The sequence below is a fragment of the Nymphalis io genome, chromosome 20 (assembly GCF_905147045.1).
Source record: "Nymphalis io chromosome 20, ilAglIoxx1.1, whole genome shotgun sequence".
Taxonomy (NCBI): Eukaryota; Metazoa; Arthropoda; class Insecta; order Lepidoptera; family Nymphalidae; genus Nymphalis; species Nymphalis io.
Window position 1 is genome coordinate 5,589,073 of NC_065907.1, and position 19,888 is coordinate 5,608,960.

Here is a 19,888-nt window from a genome sequence, read left to right on the forward strand (position 1 = left end):
CAATCAAAAGCCTTAGATAAGTCACAAAATATCCCTATGGCATCATGTGGCTCTTCCCAGGCTCTATAAATATTTTTAAGGAGTACGACAAGGGTACAAAGCAAAGGGTTACAAGGGTGTAAAGCCAAATTGTTTATTGTGCAGCAACTTGTATGTATCAAAATGTACTAACATTTGATTTAGCATTAATTTTTCAAAAATCTTGCTATACGTTGGTAGTACAGAGATGGGTCTATTATTGTTGGGGTCTGAAGTACTACCAGATTTGAAAATAGGAATTACCTTACTATGTTTCATTAGGTCAGGAAACACGCCACTAAGAATGCAATTATGAAATATAATAACAAGATAAGGTGAAATTACATTAGTAACCGACTTGACTACCTTAACAGAGATACCCCACAGATCGGCCGTTTTAACACTTACAGTACTAAAGTTAAAGCAAATATTACATTTATTAACATTGTTTTTTAGTAACGACTCAGCGACGGTATAGGGGAATTGAGTGATTTGGTAGTCGAAATTAGAAGGTCAGAATTAATTGGCTTATTATCAATGGATAGGTTGAAATCAAAGATGTTATTTTTAACTCTTCCAGTTTCGCAATTACTAATTTTCGACGTCATTTTTATCTTATTGGGTGCGTCTACGATTTTTTTTAATGTGCAACGACTTGGCCATTGAGCACACTCGTTTAAATAATTTAGAGTAAGCACTTACATGGTTAATGAAAGAAAGGGACCGGTTGTAATTTCTTTTATTATAAAGATCATCCAATTGTTGCCTACTCTTATGAATTTCACAGTCGCACAATCATTAAATGTGAGAAAACTCCTTGAATTGTCTGTCTTTGAAGTAAATATGGTATTGATTTCTTTTTTAATTAATTTGAAAAAAATGTTATAAAGCACATTAGAATTTTGATGTAATGGTAAATATGAGAGCTTTGCCATAATATTATCTCTGAACTTCTCCATTCGATTCATATTGATTGGTATAAACGTTTGTTTTATTTCTTTATTATTATTTTTTATTTTTGAATTAAATGAATTAAATGAGGTCAACTGTCCACAATGGTCGAAACTTAACATTTTTATAATATGTTTATGATGTGGTTCACAATTAGTAAATATATTATCAATACATGTAGCACTGGATTCAGTGATTCTAGTTGGCTCTAGGAACAAGTTAACGAGGTTATATGAATTTAATAGAGATCTGAATCTAATAATTGTACTACAGTTTTCTAATAAGTTGATGTTGAAATCACCACAAACAAAGATATATTTATAAGAGCCACATAATTTCAACAGTACATTTTCCATTACTTTCTCAATTAATTCATATAACCCACTGGGAGGTCTGTATACGCATACAACAATGACACGCTCAAGGTCTGCACAGACTATTTCATAGTCTGCTCAAAGGAAAGGCTCACAACATCCTTAGGTTCTTTAAACTTGAATTTTTTACTGATGGGTAGTAATGAGCCACCGCGTATTGCTTTATTTCTACTGAACAGTCTAGCTAACTGGTGACCATCAAAATTAAACATCCACCGCGTATTGCTTTATTTCTACTGAACAGTCTAGCTAACTGGTGACCATCAAAATTAAACATAAATTGGTAGTTTAAGAGCCAATGCTCTGTGATACATAAAATATCAATGTCATTAGTGTTAATAAACAACTCAATTTCTAAGTCTTTTCCTAACATTCCTATGTTGTTATTCCTATGAATGTTTTGGTGCACCAGGTTTACAGATTTATTGTTTACATTTTTAATATTTTTCCATTAATTGTATTTACATTTATTGGCTTAGTATTTAATAAATTTCTATTAGATATAATAATATTTGAGCCAGAGACCATCTCTGTCTTAGAATTTAATTTAAATTATTTGGAACACATTCCAAACTTTGATATGTCAAATTATTATTACATTGCTCAATAGAAGCAGCGGTCTGGTGAACCAAAAGATTGGTATAGTAAAAATACAATATGATAGCAGGATTGCTATCTGTCTTCTATAAAAGGTTGATAAGTTATACCTATTACTGGTCAAAATACATGCTTTAAAATTAATGATGTTATTAATGTCCATGACACTTATTTTCATACAATTCTTACTCTGTTGTTACATAGTTAAACAGAAACATAAATGATGTTTCCAGAAATTTCAAAATATTTTTATCATCAATAGTTTTCAAGCTAGTTTTATTGTTGTCTTAATTTTTTAAGGTAAAATAAAATAAAAGTAAAGTAAAGGTAAATAATAGGCTTAATTGATTTTTGTTGCATCATCTTAAATTCTTACCCGTAAAAACTAAACTATTTTATCGCTCTTACATTCAATTCTTCAAATAAAACCACAAATTAAAAATTGCAATATTTATTTTCCTTTAATATAAACAACTTCAGCGTTTTTGGAATACGATATAGCAATGCCTATATTCTATCCTACAATATGTTTATACATTACATTAGTAAATTTTTGGTCATAATAAGACCATATAAAAATGTAACAAGGATGAAATCTTAACTATGATTGCATCGATAATACGTTAAAAATAAATTAAATATAGGAAATGGCCACTGCCATATTATGTTTGGTTAACATAATTGCGGAGCTGCTCGTAATAATACATGTGATTTAATCGTAAAGGTGGAATGAAAATAGAGTTGCCATTTTATAATAAGTCTTAGTATAAGTCTTCTACTGTAAATTTGATACATCAAAAATATCATTTTTTTGTTACTTATTGTAAGTACGATTAAAAATATGTGCATAACAAAATTTTAGAGCGAAATAATAAATATCACATCATATTATTCGGTCAATTTATTTAGGTATTATTTAGTCAATTAAATATTGTATGTATAATGTATAACTCAATTGGCAACTCTAAAAAGTAACTTACAACTAAACTAGTTTTATCTGCACGGAATTCATTACAATATCTGCGGAATCAGTGTTATCTGTTTGCAGCGTGCAGTATTTAATAAAGGAGGTATTTATGGTTGATAATAATTATATAAATATGCTTTTTGATATTAACACAGCCATATTTTACTACGTTGTATAGTTACAAACTAAGCTTAGCATACAATGTAAATATAAAATACTTAACTATTTAATAGTGCATTCGCGAACAGTTCCTTCAAAATCTGAAAGAATTGTGCAATTTGAGCAGACTGTGCCAATACCCTGTAAAACATTTTCATCCTGTTGAATTTCAGTCATGGCAACCCTTTATAAAAACAGCTTATAAAATAGTAATAATAGTAATCAGTAACATATACATTAAAAAGCACTTAATTAATTCAAACAATTTTTCATAATATCAAACTAGGAATGATTATATTTTTTATATTCCATACAACGAATTAATTTGCAAATAAATTCGAAATTCACGCTCTACCTTCATACACAATACTAATTAGTTTTTAAATACTAACTTAAAACAACACAACATAGGAGCAATTAATATCACTACAAAATAATCAGTACAGTGAGCACTTTTAGAGCACAAAAAAGTGGTAGAGACGTTGCATGTTTAGTGTTACCAGGTGATAAATAAAAAGATTGGTTTTAGTTTTCACAGAAAATTATTGATGTAAGAGAATTACTAAATATGAGGTTAATAGCTAATTTGATAAAAAGCGTTTATTTCAAAGCTTTTATTTGTGTTAGAAGCACGTTAGCTCAAATTAATATTGATTTAAAAATCTATTACAGTCTGTCTCGTAAAATTACTATAGGAGTAACTATTTCAAGATTATAATACAACTGGTAACTCTAAGCATGTGGCAAGGGAGTTACTTGCTTTACCACTCAACTAGCCGCAGCGATACTGGAGACTTTGGTGATAAGAGGAAGTCGAACTGTATGTCTAATTCCCCGTCAAATTCCACTCGCCATTGTTGAATTATCTGTAATTTAATATCATGTCATGGAGATTATTTAACGGAAATCATATTTACTTTTTCTATTTTATAAATAATAGTTGGCTAAATGATATTGTATGTTAATTTTAATAGTCTCTTTATTTTTAATAAATACGTTAAACGTAAGTGAATGCATTATATAAAGTAATACTGAATACTAAATCTAATATATTAGTAATTGTATAATATTTGTTCTTTTTTTAATTTGGGTGTTAGTATATAGGTAGATAGAATAGATGTTTAGTGATGATGGTAATATGTGGTCAATTACGGCCCTAGAAATAGGTAATAATAATATCCTGGGACAATTTTCACACACGGCCATCTGATCCCAAATTAAGCTTGTACAAAGCTTGTGCTATGGAAACCAGACAACTGATATACTACATATACTACTTTTCTTTAGAAAATACATACTTATATAGATAATTACACCCAGACTCAGGACAAACAGACGTGTTCATGCACACAAATGTCTGTCTTGGGTGGGAATCGAACCCACAACCTTTGGCGTGAAAGGCAAGTATCTACCAACCACGCCAACCGGCTCAAATATTTTAATAAACTTAAAAAAATACATTCTACGTTTATAATATTAATATATTTTAAAGCATATTAGAAAAAACCAATAAAATACCTTAGCTAGTATTAAATGCAACTCGAGCTCCACAAAACGCTTGCCGGGGCACATCCGGCGTCCTCGACCGAACGGCGCGACAATGCCGGGAACGTGTGGCTCGCGAACATCAATCCAACGCTCGGGGAGGTATTCACTCGCGCGCCAAAAGTTCTCCTCTCGACGACACGCCGCACCCGTGTGAGCTAACACGAACGTCTGGAATAATTAGTGGAATAATCGTGTTATTATGTTACTAGAAATTTATCTTACCTAAGAAATAATATTAAATTATATATATTTTATGAAAATCAAGGCATTTTATTTCTATACTGATAATTAATAAAATTAATTTACATCTAATATAAGCAGACGCACAAGGATTCTATGTATAATTAATTTATTTTAACAAATCAAACACAGCAATTGAACTTTGAGCGTACCAGAAAAATATGGGCCCCTTGTGGCAGAAATTTATTCAAATTTGTTCGGGCCCGTAAAAAAAGTTATTGTGTTATTCTCAATAGCAGCCCGGAGTCTGAAAGTTGTAAGTGTGTACACTCCCGTGCCTCGGAAAGCACGTAAAGCCGTTGGTCCTGGGCGCTTTCCAATCGTGTCGGATTGCCGTCCTTTCGGATTATGAGAATTAGGGTATAGAGAGTGCATTTGTGAGTGTGTTTGTGCATTTGTACACTATAATATATCTATTTTCTCTTGAGATAGGCCGCCGTAGCCGAAATCGGCCTGGAGAACATTGTTATATATATATATATTGATGCTATGTTTTACCACTATAATATTAGGGTATTAAATACGATCATACTTTTTTTATTATTTTACCCAATGTAGCACCAGTCGTGGCTTCTTAGTCCAATATGCATCGCGAAAGTTTAAAATATACAAAATTATTTGAAGAAACCATAATAACCTTACCCCAGCAGACAGTCTATGACCTCCAACTGTCATAGGTGCGTCTAGAAGCCTAGCAAGAAACGGTGCAGTAGGTAAGAGTCTAAACGCCTCATTCACCGCCGCACGAACAGATGGAGCAGCTGCTAACTGTTCAACCCGTAGTTCACCGCAAGAGGGCAGCTCTGATCGGATCCTTTGCTGCCAGTCTGCACGCCCGCTTAATAAGTATAGCAAGAAGACCAAGCTGTTCGCCAACTACATACAGAAAATAGTATTTTTTTAAACTTTAGGTATGTTGTGTTTTAAAACTTAAATAATTTATATTGATGTCAACAGTATTCGATATATTGTGTTCCAAAATTACTTGTGCACTTCATTGTACATAAACTGCTATTATCATGAATGATTTTTAAGTATGTATATTAAGCAATGCTTACCGTCTCAATGCCAGCGGTGATAAAGTCAATAACAGCTGCTTTCTTATCGCGCATGTCTAGCTCAGGGTTGGCCAATATCTTGAGGAAGATCTCCTGCATGCCATCGTCTTGCGCCGCACCGCGTGTCCTAGACCTCGCTTCTTCCATTAGTTCTGATACTATCCTACCAACATGGAGTTGGTAATCAGATTAGATGGTACTGACATTGTGGGTTATAGTCAAACGTTATGAACAAGACTTTCCTGCTGAAAATTGTTTAAGGATGTTTCTACAAGAATATTTAAAATATTTTCATTCTTTTTAAATTTGCCTGTTAAGAATATCTACAGATAGAGAATATAATGAAAAAATATTAATGCAACTATCTTATCACCCAAGACTCCACATAACCCAGTGGCTAGAACACTAGTGTATCTTAACAGATATAGCGGGTTCAAAATCGGGTCAGCTCTTAAGAATTTTCATGTGCTTAATTTATTTTTGTAATTCATTCTAGCACTCGGCGATGATGGAAAAAATCTTGACGCAATCTGCTTGAAAATCTGCCACATGTATTGCTGCCGTGGTCTTAGTCCAGCAGTGGGACACACTATACTGTTAGATTACTGTTACCTTATACTTACATATGTATCGTCTCCTCACTTCTAACGAATGTTTTGTAGAGTGATGTTGGTGCGAACTTCCACAACGGTGCGCCATAGTAGGAGTCTCGTTGTGCTCTGAAGTGTGCTTTTACTGAAGCCGCCAGAGCCGCTGCCCGGCCTGACATCCACCTCTCGAGAAACCCAAGTCTGGTACCCAGCATCAATCCACAAACAGCTGAAAATTTAATTTACAAATTTGAACAAATAATGAATAAATTGCAGGTGTATTTGATAAATTAATTTATCTCTGTAAGAACTCACATCGTATCTCACTCGTGAAATTTTAACAAGCAACCTACGGTGATACGGTATTTTAATGCATCTATCCTTTACATGTTATAACTATTAGAGTCTATGTCGCATATTATGGTGCAAGAAGATAAGATCCATTTATACACAGTAACAGCTTTTAAATATCCTTTTAATGAGATGATTAGGAACTTATTTCATCACGCTACTCCAATGCGAGTTGGTTGGTACATATAGCAGATTTTCACCGCCGAATACGAAATGATTTATAAACACAAATTGATCACATAAAAATACACAGGCGCTTACCTTTATGAACCCACAATCTAAGATTAACTTGTAACCACTGGGCCATTTCAGCTCTTATAAGCGAACGTAAAAGCTCCGATTTAAAAAAGACGTGACGAAATTATAAGGGTTTCTTGTTTGTCTATGAGAAATGAATATGTTATGCAAATAATATAGTCGTTTAACGATCTTAACCCAAATATTAGGTGAGTATAACGTTAACCTCGACACAAAAATTCTTATTATTTGACCGGAATATTAAGATCGCTAGGGTTATCGTAGCTATTTAACTATTTACAACATATACATTTGCATTCATATTTTATTTATTTATTTATTTAGGATCACCAACATAACACCGTAATAATTACAAATTAAAAGTTTACAAACTAATAAGTTGCCATACTTATAGGTAACCACGACATGCAAAAACACTAACATCATGACACTAAGCATCTTAAATAATAATGAAAGAAAAGAAATAAAATAAAAATAAATTTAACACGATTTGGAAGTACAAAATGAAATATAAGAGGTATTAATATTACAATACTGCTAAAAACTATATAATAACAAAACACAAAGACCAAAATTAATAAAACAGAGATCAGTTGTTATCCATAGCTATATATTCATTATATTCATAATATGATTTGTAATTTACATTGATGATAGAGTCTGATGAATGAAAGTTTATAAACTTTTTTCTTTAGGTACATAGTATTAGTAGATATGTAAATACGTGAACATCGAAAATTGTAGTGCATTTTTTAGTACTACTTTTTAAACTTATGTACTGACATATAATGCGAAAGATACTGTTGCAAAAATAAAAGAATTAAGAGGTACACAAAAAATAGAAGAATATCATTAAGAAAAGTTAATTACGACCTCATATCAAACTATTTCTATTAAATATAGGTAAAAGGAACGAACTTATAACAAGAGTTACAAATATAGAGACAAGGTTTTTTCGGCATATTATACAAGTATTACAAAATTACATTCATCTTGAATTATATATGTATTTATAGTAAAATTAAAATAATTCATTGCGATTAACATAACGATATTATGACGTAATTTTGTTTGCATGATAGCGTAGTATAGTTTGTAGACTTGCGATATAAGCGTCATATAAATATATAATAGTATTATCATAGATTTTTTTAAAGCAAGATAAGTGCTTAGAGTGAAATAGTTTTATAAGTGTAATAGTTGTATAATAGTTTTGTATATACTTAAATATTCAATATCTAAGTCAGGCACTGACTTATAAATTGGCTGTTTAAACTAGAAAATAATGCCCAGAATTTGCAATATGATATGAAAGAATTTGCATTATATTAAGTGAACTATCAACTTAATTACGTCGATATATTCAACTCTTAACTAACTAGTCATTCTGCATACCTATCAATAAAACATTATATTTTCATAATAACGAAGTTTAAATTATGCAAAACCTGTTATCAAAGAAACTAATTATACGATATATGATAAGTTTTTAATTTCTATAAAAGACGATGCTTAATAGCAAGCATATAGCTTGCTTTTGGCATGAATAGGAATTGGATTAAGCCCAAATTATTACAATTATTGTTGGCCTGCTTTTATTTAATAGCTCGTTTTTAGAAAAACCGTTGAATTGTACTGCATCACAAAGTTATAACTGTACAAATCATATTAAACTTGCATTCTTTAAAAAAAAGATACAAACAATATAATGATCGAATATTATTAAAATAAGTACGAAATATATATCTAAAATAACCAATGAACACAGAACAGGCCAGACCACAAGCACCGCGTTCAACGATAAGGCGTTCTAGTTATATGATATGTAGCATAATATATTTCTAATGTTGCATTCTACACGATTACTATCCTGACCTATATTGCATTTCTTATCTTCAACCGAACGTCATATTTCATTCAGAATTTATATTCAAGACAATACTGATAAATAGCTGTTGCTTTGATAAAAATTAGACGACGCTTACAATTATATTAAAGCATAGAAACTAAATGTTTCGTCATCGAATGTATATGATAGCATTAAAAATATGATAATTTATATTCATTCATAAGGAAACCTTGAGAATGGCCGAATTGGACTCATAGTAAAAATATGATTTAAGTTTAATTAAGCTTTTTATGTTGTAAATTGCGTATGAGAAATATTTCAGGTTCATAAATTATCCGTAATAAATCCGAAGATGTATATACATAAGATGTATATATTATTTAAAATTTGATTTAACGAAGAGTCGGGTTACGGCTTACGTTGAGTATATATATATATACATTTATTTAATCGAGAACTTAGAAATTACGTCAGTCCTCGTTTCCTAAGGTTCGATGACGCAATCAAAACCTACTCGAAATAAATTTGCAAAAAATATTTACGACGCATTATGTTTTTAAAACTTTACGAAAGAGTGTTTTTGTTAAACAATTGTTATAAAACGCAATTAAAAATTGAAACATATTTTTTAATTGTAATACAAACATTATAACAATATTTATGTATATACCTATCTACAGATTGAGTGTTAGATTGTGTTTTTAAACGTCCCATAATTATACATACACAAAAACATTAACGTACCCATATTCTAAAACAATATACTCTTAAACTATCGTGGGAAAACCGATATAAAGCAGAACAACGCAATACGGAAATGGTTCATGAATACATTTATTTCTATAAATATTGAAGCATATTTAAAATATACTTTATGCTACAAAATTAACAAGCTTCCGTTACATACTCGCTCTATTATATAATTTGCCGTTGATGATTTTATTATTAGGAACTTAGTTTATGCATATATAGCCTTAAATAACGTGAATAATATTATAGGTATGAAGAAAAATGACATCAAATGTATGCATTTGGTCTATCAGATTTTTCAGGTTATTCAGGGCTTGCCTACAGCCAATACACAACCATTGAGTTTTTTTTTTACTAGGAATTATCTATAGAATTAGGCAGTTGGTGTTAGGAAGTCAGTGATGTTAGAAAGTCACCCGACAATGTTCGTATATATGTATCTAAAAGTTGATTCTTATAAAAAAGCGTATAGAAATTATGATGATCTTTTTTTCGGCTTATATCTTACTATTCTGCCTACAATTGTTCTTAAGAATCGTAAAAAAAACACATTCATGCACGATGTTAGATGGAAATGTACTTTCGCGTATTTCGTTGGGACAAGTAATAAGACCCTAAAAGTTAACGTCTAACATCAGTTAAGTAAGAGAATAAACAGGGTAACTATGTTTAAATACATCAGTTAAGTAAGAGAATAAACAGGGTAACTATGTTTAAATACACACCTGTAATTGTGCACTATAATATCTACTTCTCAGTTGCCATTTGTTGCGACGTCTTCGATACAATGTATTAATAATTGACCTCAATATATTTTCTCATTTATTACACAATTATTATAATCACATTGCAAATTGTTGTGTAATAATACAATGCTTCCGATATAAATAAAGATACTAAATTCATTGTCATGGTCATACACAAAAAGTATTAATATATTCATCAATCGATTTCGCGTTTTAATTTTTTTATTGTTGATCTTTATAGTTTTGTCGGAAACAAAAAAGATCGGATCAGTCTATAGAATAGTTTGAAGGAAAAAAATGACCTCGGCCTTGGTAGTTAATAATACAATCACTTTGAAATACGAGTTAAGATAAAAATTGTTACGTTAATGAAGGAAAAAATGCTTTAGAATTAAATCATAATAGTATTTATTAGTTTATAGACTCAATGTACCATATTATTGGATTTTTTATTTATTATAAATAACTATGTATCTTAAATTTCTGTATTCATTATTTTGAAGTAATATAAACTAATATGATAAAAGTAAAGTAATAGACTAAACGTTCCAAAAAAAGGCTTACTACTTAATCCATGACGCTTCACCAATGCGCATTGGTGGACACACATGTGGCAGAATTTCGACTGACACATGCAAAAGCGCTAAGCACGAGATGAATTACAAAAACAACTTAAGCACATTAAAACTCAATGGTGCTTAATTTTGATTTCAACAGATTTGAACGTCTTTGATTGACGATTATTAGGGTCTACGTGTAATATCCACTGCACTAACTGAGCTGAAGTATATATATTTTTTAATCGTATATAACAAACGGTGATGACAAATTTATTTATACCACCATAAACACTAACGAGATGACTTAAATACTTTAATTAACTCACATTTTTTATTAAGCTTAATCATATCAATCCATTAATTTTACGACGAGACACTTGAATAATTTACGATAAAATAAACAAGTTTGTAAGTATGTATCTGTTTATCAAATTATTTTTTTCTGAGATCCTTAATGATACATAAAATTAAACATGTGTCTACATTCCAATTGCCGTTAATGTTGCTTATCTGTATTTTAAATATATAGATATATTTAAAACCCTTGAGTAAAAAAAATTGCTAGTTAATATGAAATCCGACAATAGCTTCGCAACCGTTTTGGCATTCAAATAAAGCAATAAATGTTAAGCTAAACAATGTTTAAATATCTGTAAAAAATTTTTTTTTAATTTAGAAATAACTACTATTTAAATTTGGAATCAATTTTGTATAATCAGACGAATGTCTGTGATATAACTGTCACGCAAGTACGTTATATAATTTATGTTATAAAAAAAAAAACAAATATAAAACGAACATCTAAAAACAACTGTACTGTAATACATATCGGTGACCTATAATTAACCTTTCAATGGTAAAAATAAATTAAGACCTATTTTAATATATTTTTATTACATATAAGCTTACCGGTTTTTAAATTTGAACTGTCAGTAGGCTATTAAGATAGTGAATAAACAGCGTGTTACTTATCACGGTACACAAATATCGAGCAACGACAGAGTTTTTAAGATGAAAAAAAAACACAGTTGTTTACTTGACCGATCGTCTTATCATTCAAGATTCACTGTTAACCACATCCGGTATCGAGTTAGTGTGTAAATTTATGAATGAATTTTTTCGAGTCATGTACAGAACATGGAATATTTGACCGAACATAATTTAATCTTTTATTGTTAAGTAACAGCCTAGGAGAGAGGGAGAAAAGGCCCAGCAATGTGACTTATACAGGCTGTTTGATAATAATTTTGGGGATAACCTATATGCAAATGAATACTTACATTCTAATCCCATGCGATTGGTGAGCTGATCGAATCCATGAACGATACCATCGGGCCGTCGACAAGTCTTCAACAAGTTGAGGAAGTCGTCACAGATGCTGTTCAACTCAGGAATAAAACCCTGAATTGTTTGTGGACTCGTCAGCTCTGAGGTCAAGTGACGCCTAAGATGGTACCACTTTTCTCCCTGCCTGAAAAAAACCCACTATATTATGTTTCTTTCCGATATTAAAACCTTTTTAATAAAATAAAAACAATTAATTAAACAACATATATACCACATATTAGCTTTGATGAAAGTTAGAGTTAAATTCTAAAGAGTCTATCGACCGGGTAAAATATACTGGTTTTATATTCAGTATACATATGTATACATCAAAAATAATATAGAATCAATAAGCAACAAAGCACAGTATTAACAATGGTATTGACAATAAAATTGAATGTAATGGACTTGTCATTATATGGAATTAAATACCATATTTCGTATGACAAATAATAATCGCATGATAATAAAGGAAGTTGCTGCTAAAAAGCTATTGACTCGATACTACGTCGCAAATACGAAGCTACGTGACCAGAATCCAAAAAAGCGACCAAAATATAAGAATATGTGATTTTCCTGCATTGAATGAACAAGACCTTACGAGACCTTAAGTAAAAATAATTATATTTTGTTACCGAAATGAGAATCAAATATGAATCAAAAACATATGTTGCATAAAATTTCCGTTTTATTTCACTATTCGAATGGAGACATTTAAATGAAACGTGTCACAAATTATTTTAATTACAAAGGCTACACATAAAAGGATTTTATATAAAAACATAATAACGGATGAGGCGCTCGCTACCGCACCCACCTGTTAATTTATTTCTTACTACAAGTTTTTTAGATAGTAGCCAGGTCTAGGCAGCTTTCACCCACCGCGGAACTATCGAGACACTAATAAGATGCATAAACATTGCACTCTCGCATAACACACTTAACTTATAACTATTTAATATAGGTAGATAGACCGACACATGGATGTTATGTTAAGTGGCCACCACCTGGACATTTGCACTGTATGAAATATTAACCATTTCATAAATCGTCAATATGCCCCCAACTATTGAAGCTATTTGTGCTTGTCATTTAAACATAGATGTTTATCGGTAGAGTAAATGATGACTTGGTACCTACCTACCCATCCAGAAGGGCTTGCACAAAGCTCTACCACCAAATAAATATTATAAATATGTTAAGTTTTAGTAACTAAGTTAAAGTTAAGCTTTTGTTAATTATAATAACTAAATATCAATATAAAATTAAATGAAATAAATTATTTAATTAAATAATCCATGTGAAGTAACATACACTTCGTAAAATAAACTCAACCGTCTAACATTATTTATTTTTAGACGAATTGTCATATAAATGTTTATTCCGATTACGAAAAATATTCTTTAGAAAAACAACGTAAGATCAAATTCACGCTTTTTATCTTATTCAAAATAAAATTATTTGATTTGAGATATTTACGAGCTTCAAATTGCTTTAGTATATATTGATAAACATATTAAAAAAATGATCTATTTAATTTGCCTTTCAATTCAAAAGACCGAAGTACAATTTATGTATTAAACTTCTTAACTATTAAATTTACAATGTACACTTTGTTAATACTCAAAACGAAATCTCACATTGAAATAGGTTTCGTCAATTAAAACATTATTAAAAAATAATTAGCAATAAATGTATTTTTCTCTTTTCTAATATGCAATAAAGATCAGAAAACGCTTAAAATGGTTATAAAAAACACATAAATCAGATTATGTCGTTGTTGTTATGTAAATAATATTGAAAAGGTTAATTGTGTAACGTCCATTTAAGGAGCTAAACAGTATATATATGTGCACTCGACAATAGCAATATATCTTAATTTTAATTAAAATTCCGTAACAAAAATGGTAGATAATAATATTTTTTAGTTTATTTTTCATGTAATTTTTATAGTCTTATGAATTTAAATTCGAAGTATAATTTTGAAGATTCATCATTAACTTTATTCTATACACACTGCATATATTTATTCCTTTATTTATAACTACCAACAAAATTAACAATTATACACGCTTGATACTTTTATAAAACTTGTCCTTATTGCACTTTTACTTAAGTTTATGTAATTAATTAATCACCAAAATGATCGAGTATTACACATCATTAATTAAATTGTAACTGAAAATTAAGAAAATCCTTATAAATATAACATAATTACAAATAAATTGAGATAAAATAAGATTAAAATAAAATTACTTATACATTGACACAATAATAAATCTTAAGAAAACACAACACAACATATTAAAAGATATATATAAATACATTATACTTAAGTGCAAGGAGATTAAAATCACTTCCTACATTATAAGTGTATAGACCGCATGCGGTATAACTGCATTGTGAAATAATTAAAATCAAAGCTATAAAAATAGATGAATCTATTTACAAAATTAGAAAAAAATATATCAATGAAAATTTTATTCCATAAAGGTAAATTTATTTATACTCATAAAATAATTGAAAAGTACAACATATATTATGTTGACTAGCAATATATATAGAGGATTTAATAAAAAAATTAATAATAATATTAAAAGTTATTTAACAAAGTTCAGCGGTTACAACACATTTCTTCTGTAATGTTCGTAAGTAAATTAAGTACAGTAGGCAATTAATATTTATGAAAGTATTAAATACAATAAAAATACTCACTCATTTACAAGTCCAGTGGAAGCGTAGCGATCCGGTCTACTTCTTCTGTATACTTGAACGATTTCAGTTGGCGGACGGTATGGTCTTTTAGCTGGTGTCCGCAGTACCGCTTCCAACGCTGTCCTTTCAGCGATGGACACAACCATTGCACCACCCGGCGTTGTCTCCGCGAACACCGGCCCGTACCGCCTGAACATGTCTGCGTGCAAATATCTCATTGTGACGGCGAGGGTGCAAATCGCATGAAAGACCCTCGTAATTAATAAAAATAGGAAATAGAAAAACTCCGCTAAACTTTATTTCCTTTTTATTTACGAACGAAAGAAATGAGTTTTTACGTCGTAGTGTCATTTAATAGGTCGAACATATACATTAAGCAGAGAAACTAATATTAATAATCTTTATCGAAGTGTTTACCATACCATACCAAACATTCACAACAATACCATTTTGTTGAATAAATGACATGACCACTGTCAGTGATTCAGTTTGTCTAAATAGGAATTATAATTTGAAGATAAAACAGTAAACAGCAAACATAAAGAATAAATCACATGGTCCATAAGTTTTATAGTTCATGAATAATATAATAATACAGCTTATGCACTTAATTATGTATAATATGCTAAATGCTAGGACTATCGCTCGCGGGAAGTTAAACCTAATGAATAAATGTGTTTTCAGCGCAACATGTTATCGCAAACAAGGTTTCATACAATTCGTTCTTAAAAAATATTTGGTACTATGTGTTTTCTAAGTTAATGAAAAAAATATCTCACCTTCATATGCTTCATGGAGCTTATTCATCTTGTATCTGCTCCAGAATAGCCACCTGGTCCCTAGTAGAGGCAGAGCTGCTGGCCCAGGAAGCCGAGATGGTCTTTTCCCTTCTACTGTCCGGGTTAACAATGCTGTGGCTGCCATTACAAGTGCAACTAAAGCTAGCACCAATGTTGGCACGCCTGACCAATCTACGAGTGGAGGCGGTGTACTCTATGGAAGAGAAAAATAAAAGAAAATACAAAAGTATTCTGTTAACGTTCTTCAAATATATAAACAACTATACGTTACATTATTACAAAACATTTACAATTAAATGATTATTTTTATATTAAATAGTAAGGCGGACTGTCAAATGTCCGCCTAATGGGCCACGTTTTGGTGGCAAGTGATCACCACCGCCCACAGGCATTGACGAAGTATGAAATATTTTAATATATCACAAACTCTTTATTAAAAAACATTAATGTTAAAACATCAGTTATAACGATAGTCTAGACTTCTTAGCCCCCTTACGCAGCACGAAATCTATTATTATATACTAATGTTTGCAATAGTAAACAAATTACAGTTTATTATAAAGTAACTCACGTCAACTTAATATGTATTATTAATTGAGGTATTCAGTCGAGTTGAATAGTATCTAATTTGAACGACAGGTGAAATCAGCAGTTGTTAGTTATGAATGAACTGAACGCAAGTTCAAGAGCTTCGTTTTTTATTACTTCATCGCATACAAACGCGTTCGGGTGTCGGGTTAATATTGTTTGCTATCGCGGTCGTCGACCCGGCAACTAGTGCTGATATGTTGACGCAGCGATCTTGACATTGCCTTTGCGTAACTGTCGCTTACGTAACGTAACGTCGCGTTGCCGCTGCCGGCGCGGGCGCAGACGTAACGCCTTACGTTTTGCGCCAGCGCACTGCAGTCGACAATCACGCGAAAGATTGACGCCTTAGGCACCGTTTTTATTGCGATTACGGGACCAGCTTATTTTACGAATCTGTTATTCCGGATAGATTGGTGTGTAACGGGATTTCGCTTTTAACGGTTTTGATATGTCGATGACTCTTGAACTTGTTATTCATAATGATATAAAGATTAACGTCCTTTGATTATGATTACTCCAATAATTATATATGATCAAAATAAATATAAAATGTTTTCATTAGTAGTGAAGCTTCTACATTATGAAGAATCATATTAGTGCTGTTTTTTTTAATATAAATGTAAAAATTGGAAAACCTATATGTTTTTAAGCGTCTGTCTTCATAAATACTCGTACAATCAAATCTTGATTGTAAAATTGATTATTGAAACAATATTTTTTTTTATCTTAGTTCATTACAATGAAACTGATATTATTGAAAAACATTACTGAATAAAAAAATCCAAGGCGTTTCCATTAATTAAAAATGTAAGTGATTAAATGGTTGGATAGATAGGTTCTCCCCACACGAATATGCACTAAACTTCTTTATAAACATTTATTTTAAAACGGCATTCGAGCAAATTACCACCTGATGGAACTGTGGTCACTTTCTCCAATAAACTCTGGCATAGTAAGAAGTATACACCACTCCTAAAATCTGAATTATACCGACTAAAACTTCCTTCAATCGAAAACACAGCAATACAGGGTATTATTGTTTGGGATGAGGAATAATAATTTGGTTATTGATGAGGAAGTGATACATCTAGGCATTCACGAAGTCCTACAACCGGATAAGATTTAAATATACCGTCGATATATTTTTCCTCACTAATAATGCCCACTTGTATACTGTCTCTTGGTTTAACTAGTATTTGCTTATTGAGTAACGAAATAATTGTGTAACGGTATAAACCACTAATAATGAATAAATTGCAAATGCCTATGATACCTTAATCTTCAATAAACCTTAACTGTTTTGCTGCGCTATATGTATAATATGTGTTTTTTTTTTATGGAATAGGAAGACGGACGAGCATATGGGCCACCTGATGCTAAGTGGTCACCAAACGCCCTTAGACATTGGCATTGTAAGAAATGTTAACCATCGCTTACATCACCAATGCGCCACCAAACTTGGGAACTAAGATGTTACGTCCCTTGTGCCTGTAATTACACTGGCTCACTTACCCTTCAAACCGGAACACAACAATACCAAGTACTGCTGTTTTGCGGTAGAATATCTGATGAGTGGGTGGTACCTACCCAGACGAGCTTGCACAAAGCTCTATCACCAGTAAATATAGGTAAATAATGATTATGAAGATCATTTGTTATGTTTAAGGAACAGAATACCAGTCAAAAAAATTTTGCTTTTACAGTTAAAATTTAAAAATTTCAACACAAGTTTCAAACTTCTGACAATTAATGACGGACTCGTGTTTTACTTATAGATAGTTTCATCTTTCGTTCTACCTACACTTATAACGGTAAAAGCGTCCGAAATTATACTAAACACGACACGTGTTTTGGATTTCTCGTGAATCAAATGAAGGACAATTAATACTTTATTTCCATTTTTATATAATTTCATAAAACAAAAACATGCAAGTGATCTTACCGATCAAAATATATTTCTTATTAAGAAGATAGCCATATTAAAATAACCCTATGAAAATGCAATTACTTCTAAATTATATATACAATTAAATATGATGTAAACATGATGTAAGTCGTTGAAAAATAAACAAAATATATTATAACATGATATCTATTAGAGTATCAGAAACGAGATTGCAACATATCTAGTGATAATATGAATCTGTAGAAAAAAATTAGTTGTCCAATATAGCGAAGAATAGAAATAAACGTAAATTTATATATAATATTCTGTTTATGTGGATTTGCCACATTAGCATAATCCAAACAATAAGAAATTAAACAATACTGGCGCACTCAGAGTCACCAAAAACATATACAAAAAAGAAGCCTTTGTATGATCGCTATATTATGTTTTTTTTTCATCGAAATCCGTGAGAGTATATCCTCATGATAAGCTTTAAAGTGTTATAAAAATCTTTTTATGTTATTTTCGGCATAAAATGTTGCCAGCTTTTGAACCGTAAACTTATAAAATATAATTTGTAAGCAATATCTATTTATAAGTTATTTTTTATTTACTGTACTTGCTTATTTAACTTTTTAAATAAATTGAATACGTTAAGCTTAAAACGATTGCTTTTCTTTTTTATGTTATAGGTAGGCGGACGGGCAAATGGGCCACCTGATGTTAAGTGGTCTCCACCGCCCATTGGCATTGACGATGTAAGAAGTATTAACCATTCTTTACATCGTCAATGCGCCACCAACCTTGGAAACAAAGACGTTATGTCTGTAGTTACACTGGCTCACTTATCCTTCAAACCGAAACGCAGCAATACTAAGTATTACTGTTTGGCGGTAGAATATCTGATGAGCTGATGGTACTTCCCTGAGGGGCTTGCACAAAGCCCTACCGCCTAGAATTCTTTTATGCTTTTCTTTCTATTAACGAGCCGGTTGGCGTGGTTGGGAGATACTTGTCTTTCGCGCCGAAGGTTATGGGTTCCATTACCTCCCAGAACAGACATTTGTGTGAATGAACATGTCTATGAGTCTGGGTGTAATTATCTATATAAGTATGTATTTTTAATAAGAAAAGTAGTATATGTAGTATATCAGTTGCCTTGTTTCCATAGTACAAGCTCTGCTTGATTTGGGATCAGATGGCCGTGTGAATAATATATCAGGATATTATTATTATTCATCAAAACTGAAATTGAAACACGAACCCATTTATTAATAATGAATATAATTGTTTTAACTTTTAATCAATCAATCAATCAACAGCCGATCGTTGTCCACTGCTGAACATAGGCCTCTCCCAAGGTGCGCCAAAGCTCCCTGTCCTCCGCCTTCCGCATCCAGTTGGTGCCCGCCACCTTCTTAAGGTCGTCGGTCCACCTGGCTGGAGGGCGCCCTACGCTGCGCTTGCCGATTCGCGGTCTCCACTCTAGGACTCGTCTGCTCCAACGGCCATCGGTCCTACGACATACGTGACCAGCCCACTGCCACTTCAG

General features: G+C 31.4%; 1 protein-coding gene across 3 annotated transcripts in view; it reads right to left on the bottom strand.

Annotated features, from left to right (window-relative positions):
• Window positions 1-2,375: 2,375 nt before the first annotated feature.
• The window catches only part of LOC126776248 (ecdysone 20-monooxygenase), a 38,604-nt gene continuing 21,091 nt past the window's right edge, over window positions 2,376-19,888 (bottom strand). For 2 of the 3 annotated variants that reach the window (XM_050498563.1, XM_050498564.1), the window contains exons 2-9: window positions 15,837-16,050; window positions 15,058-15,256; window positions 12,297-12,487; window positions 6,536-6,731; window positions 5,913-6,075; window positions 5,497-5,730; window positions 4,585-4,782; window positions 2,376-3,932 (exon numbers count right to left, since the gene is read on the bottom strand). In XM_050498563.1, coding sequence (XP_050354520.1) covers window positions 3,828-3,932; window positions 4,585-4,782; window positions 5,497-5,730; window positions 5,913-6,075; window positions 6,536-6,731; window positions 12,297-12,487; window positions 15,058-15,256; window positions 15,837-16,050 — 1,500 coding nt within the window. In that variant the 3' untranslated portion in view covers window positions 2,376-3,827. Of the gene's footprint in view, window positions 3,933-4,584; window positions 4,783-5,496; window positions 5,731-5,912; window positions 6,076-6,535; window positions 6,732-12,296; window positions 12,488-15,057; window positions 15,257-15,836; window positions 16,051-19,888 lie in introns of those variants that run through there. The other variant, XM_050498565.1, reaches the window with a different exon arrangement.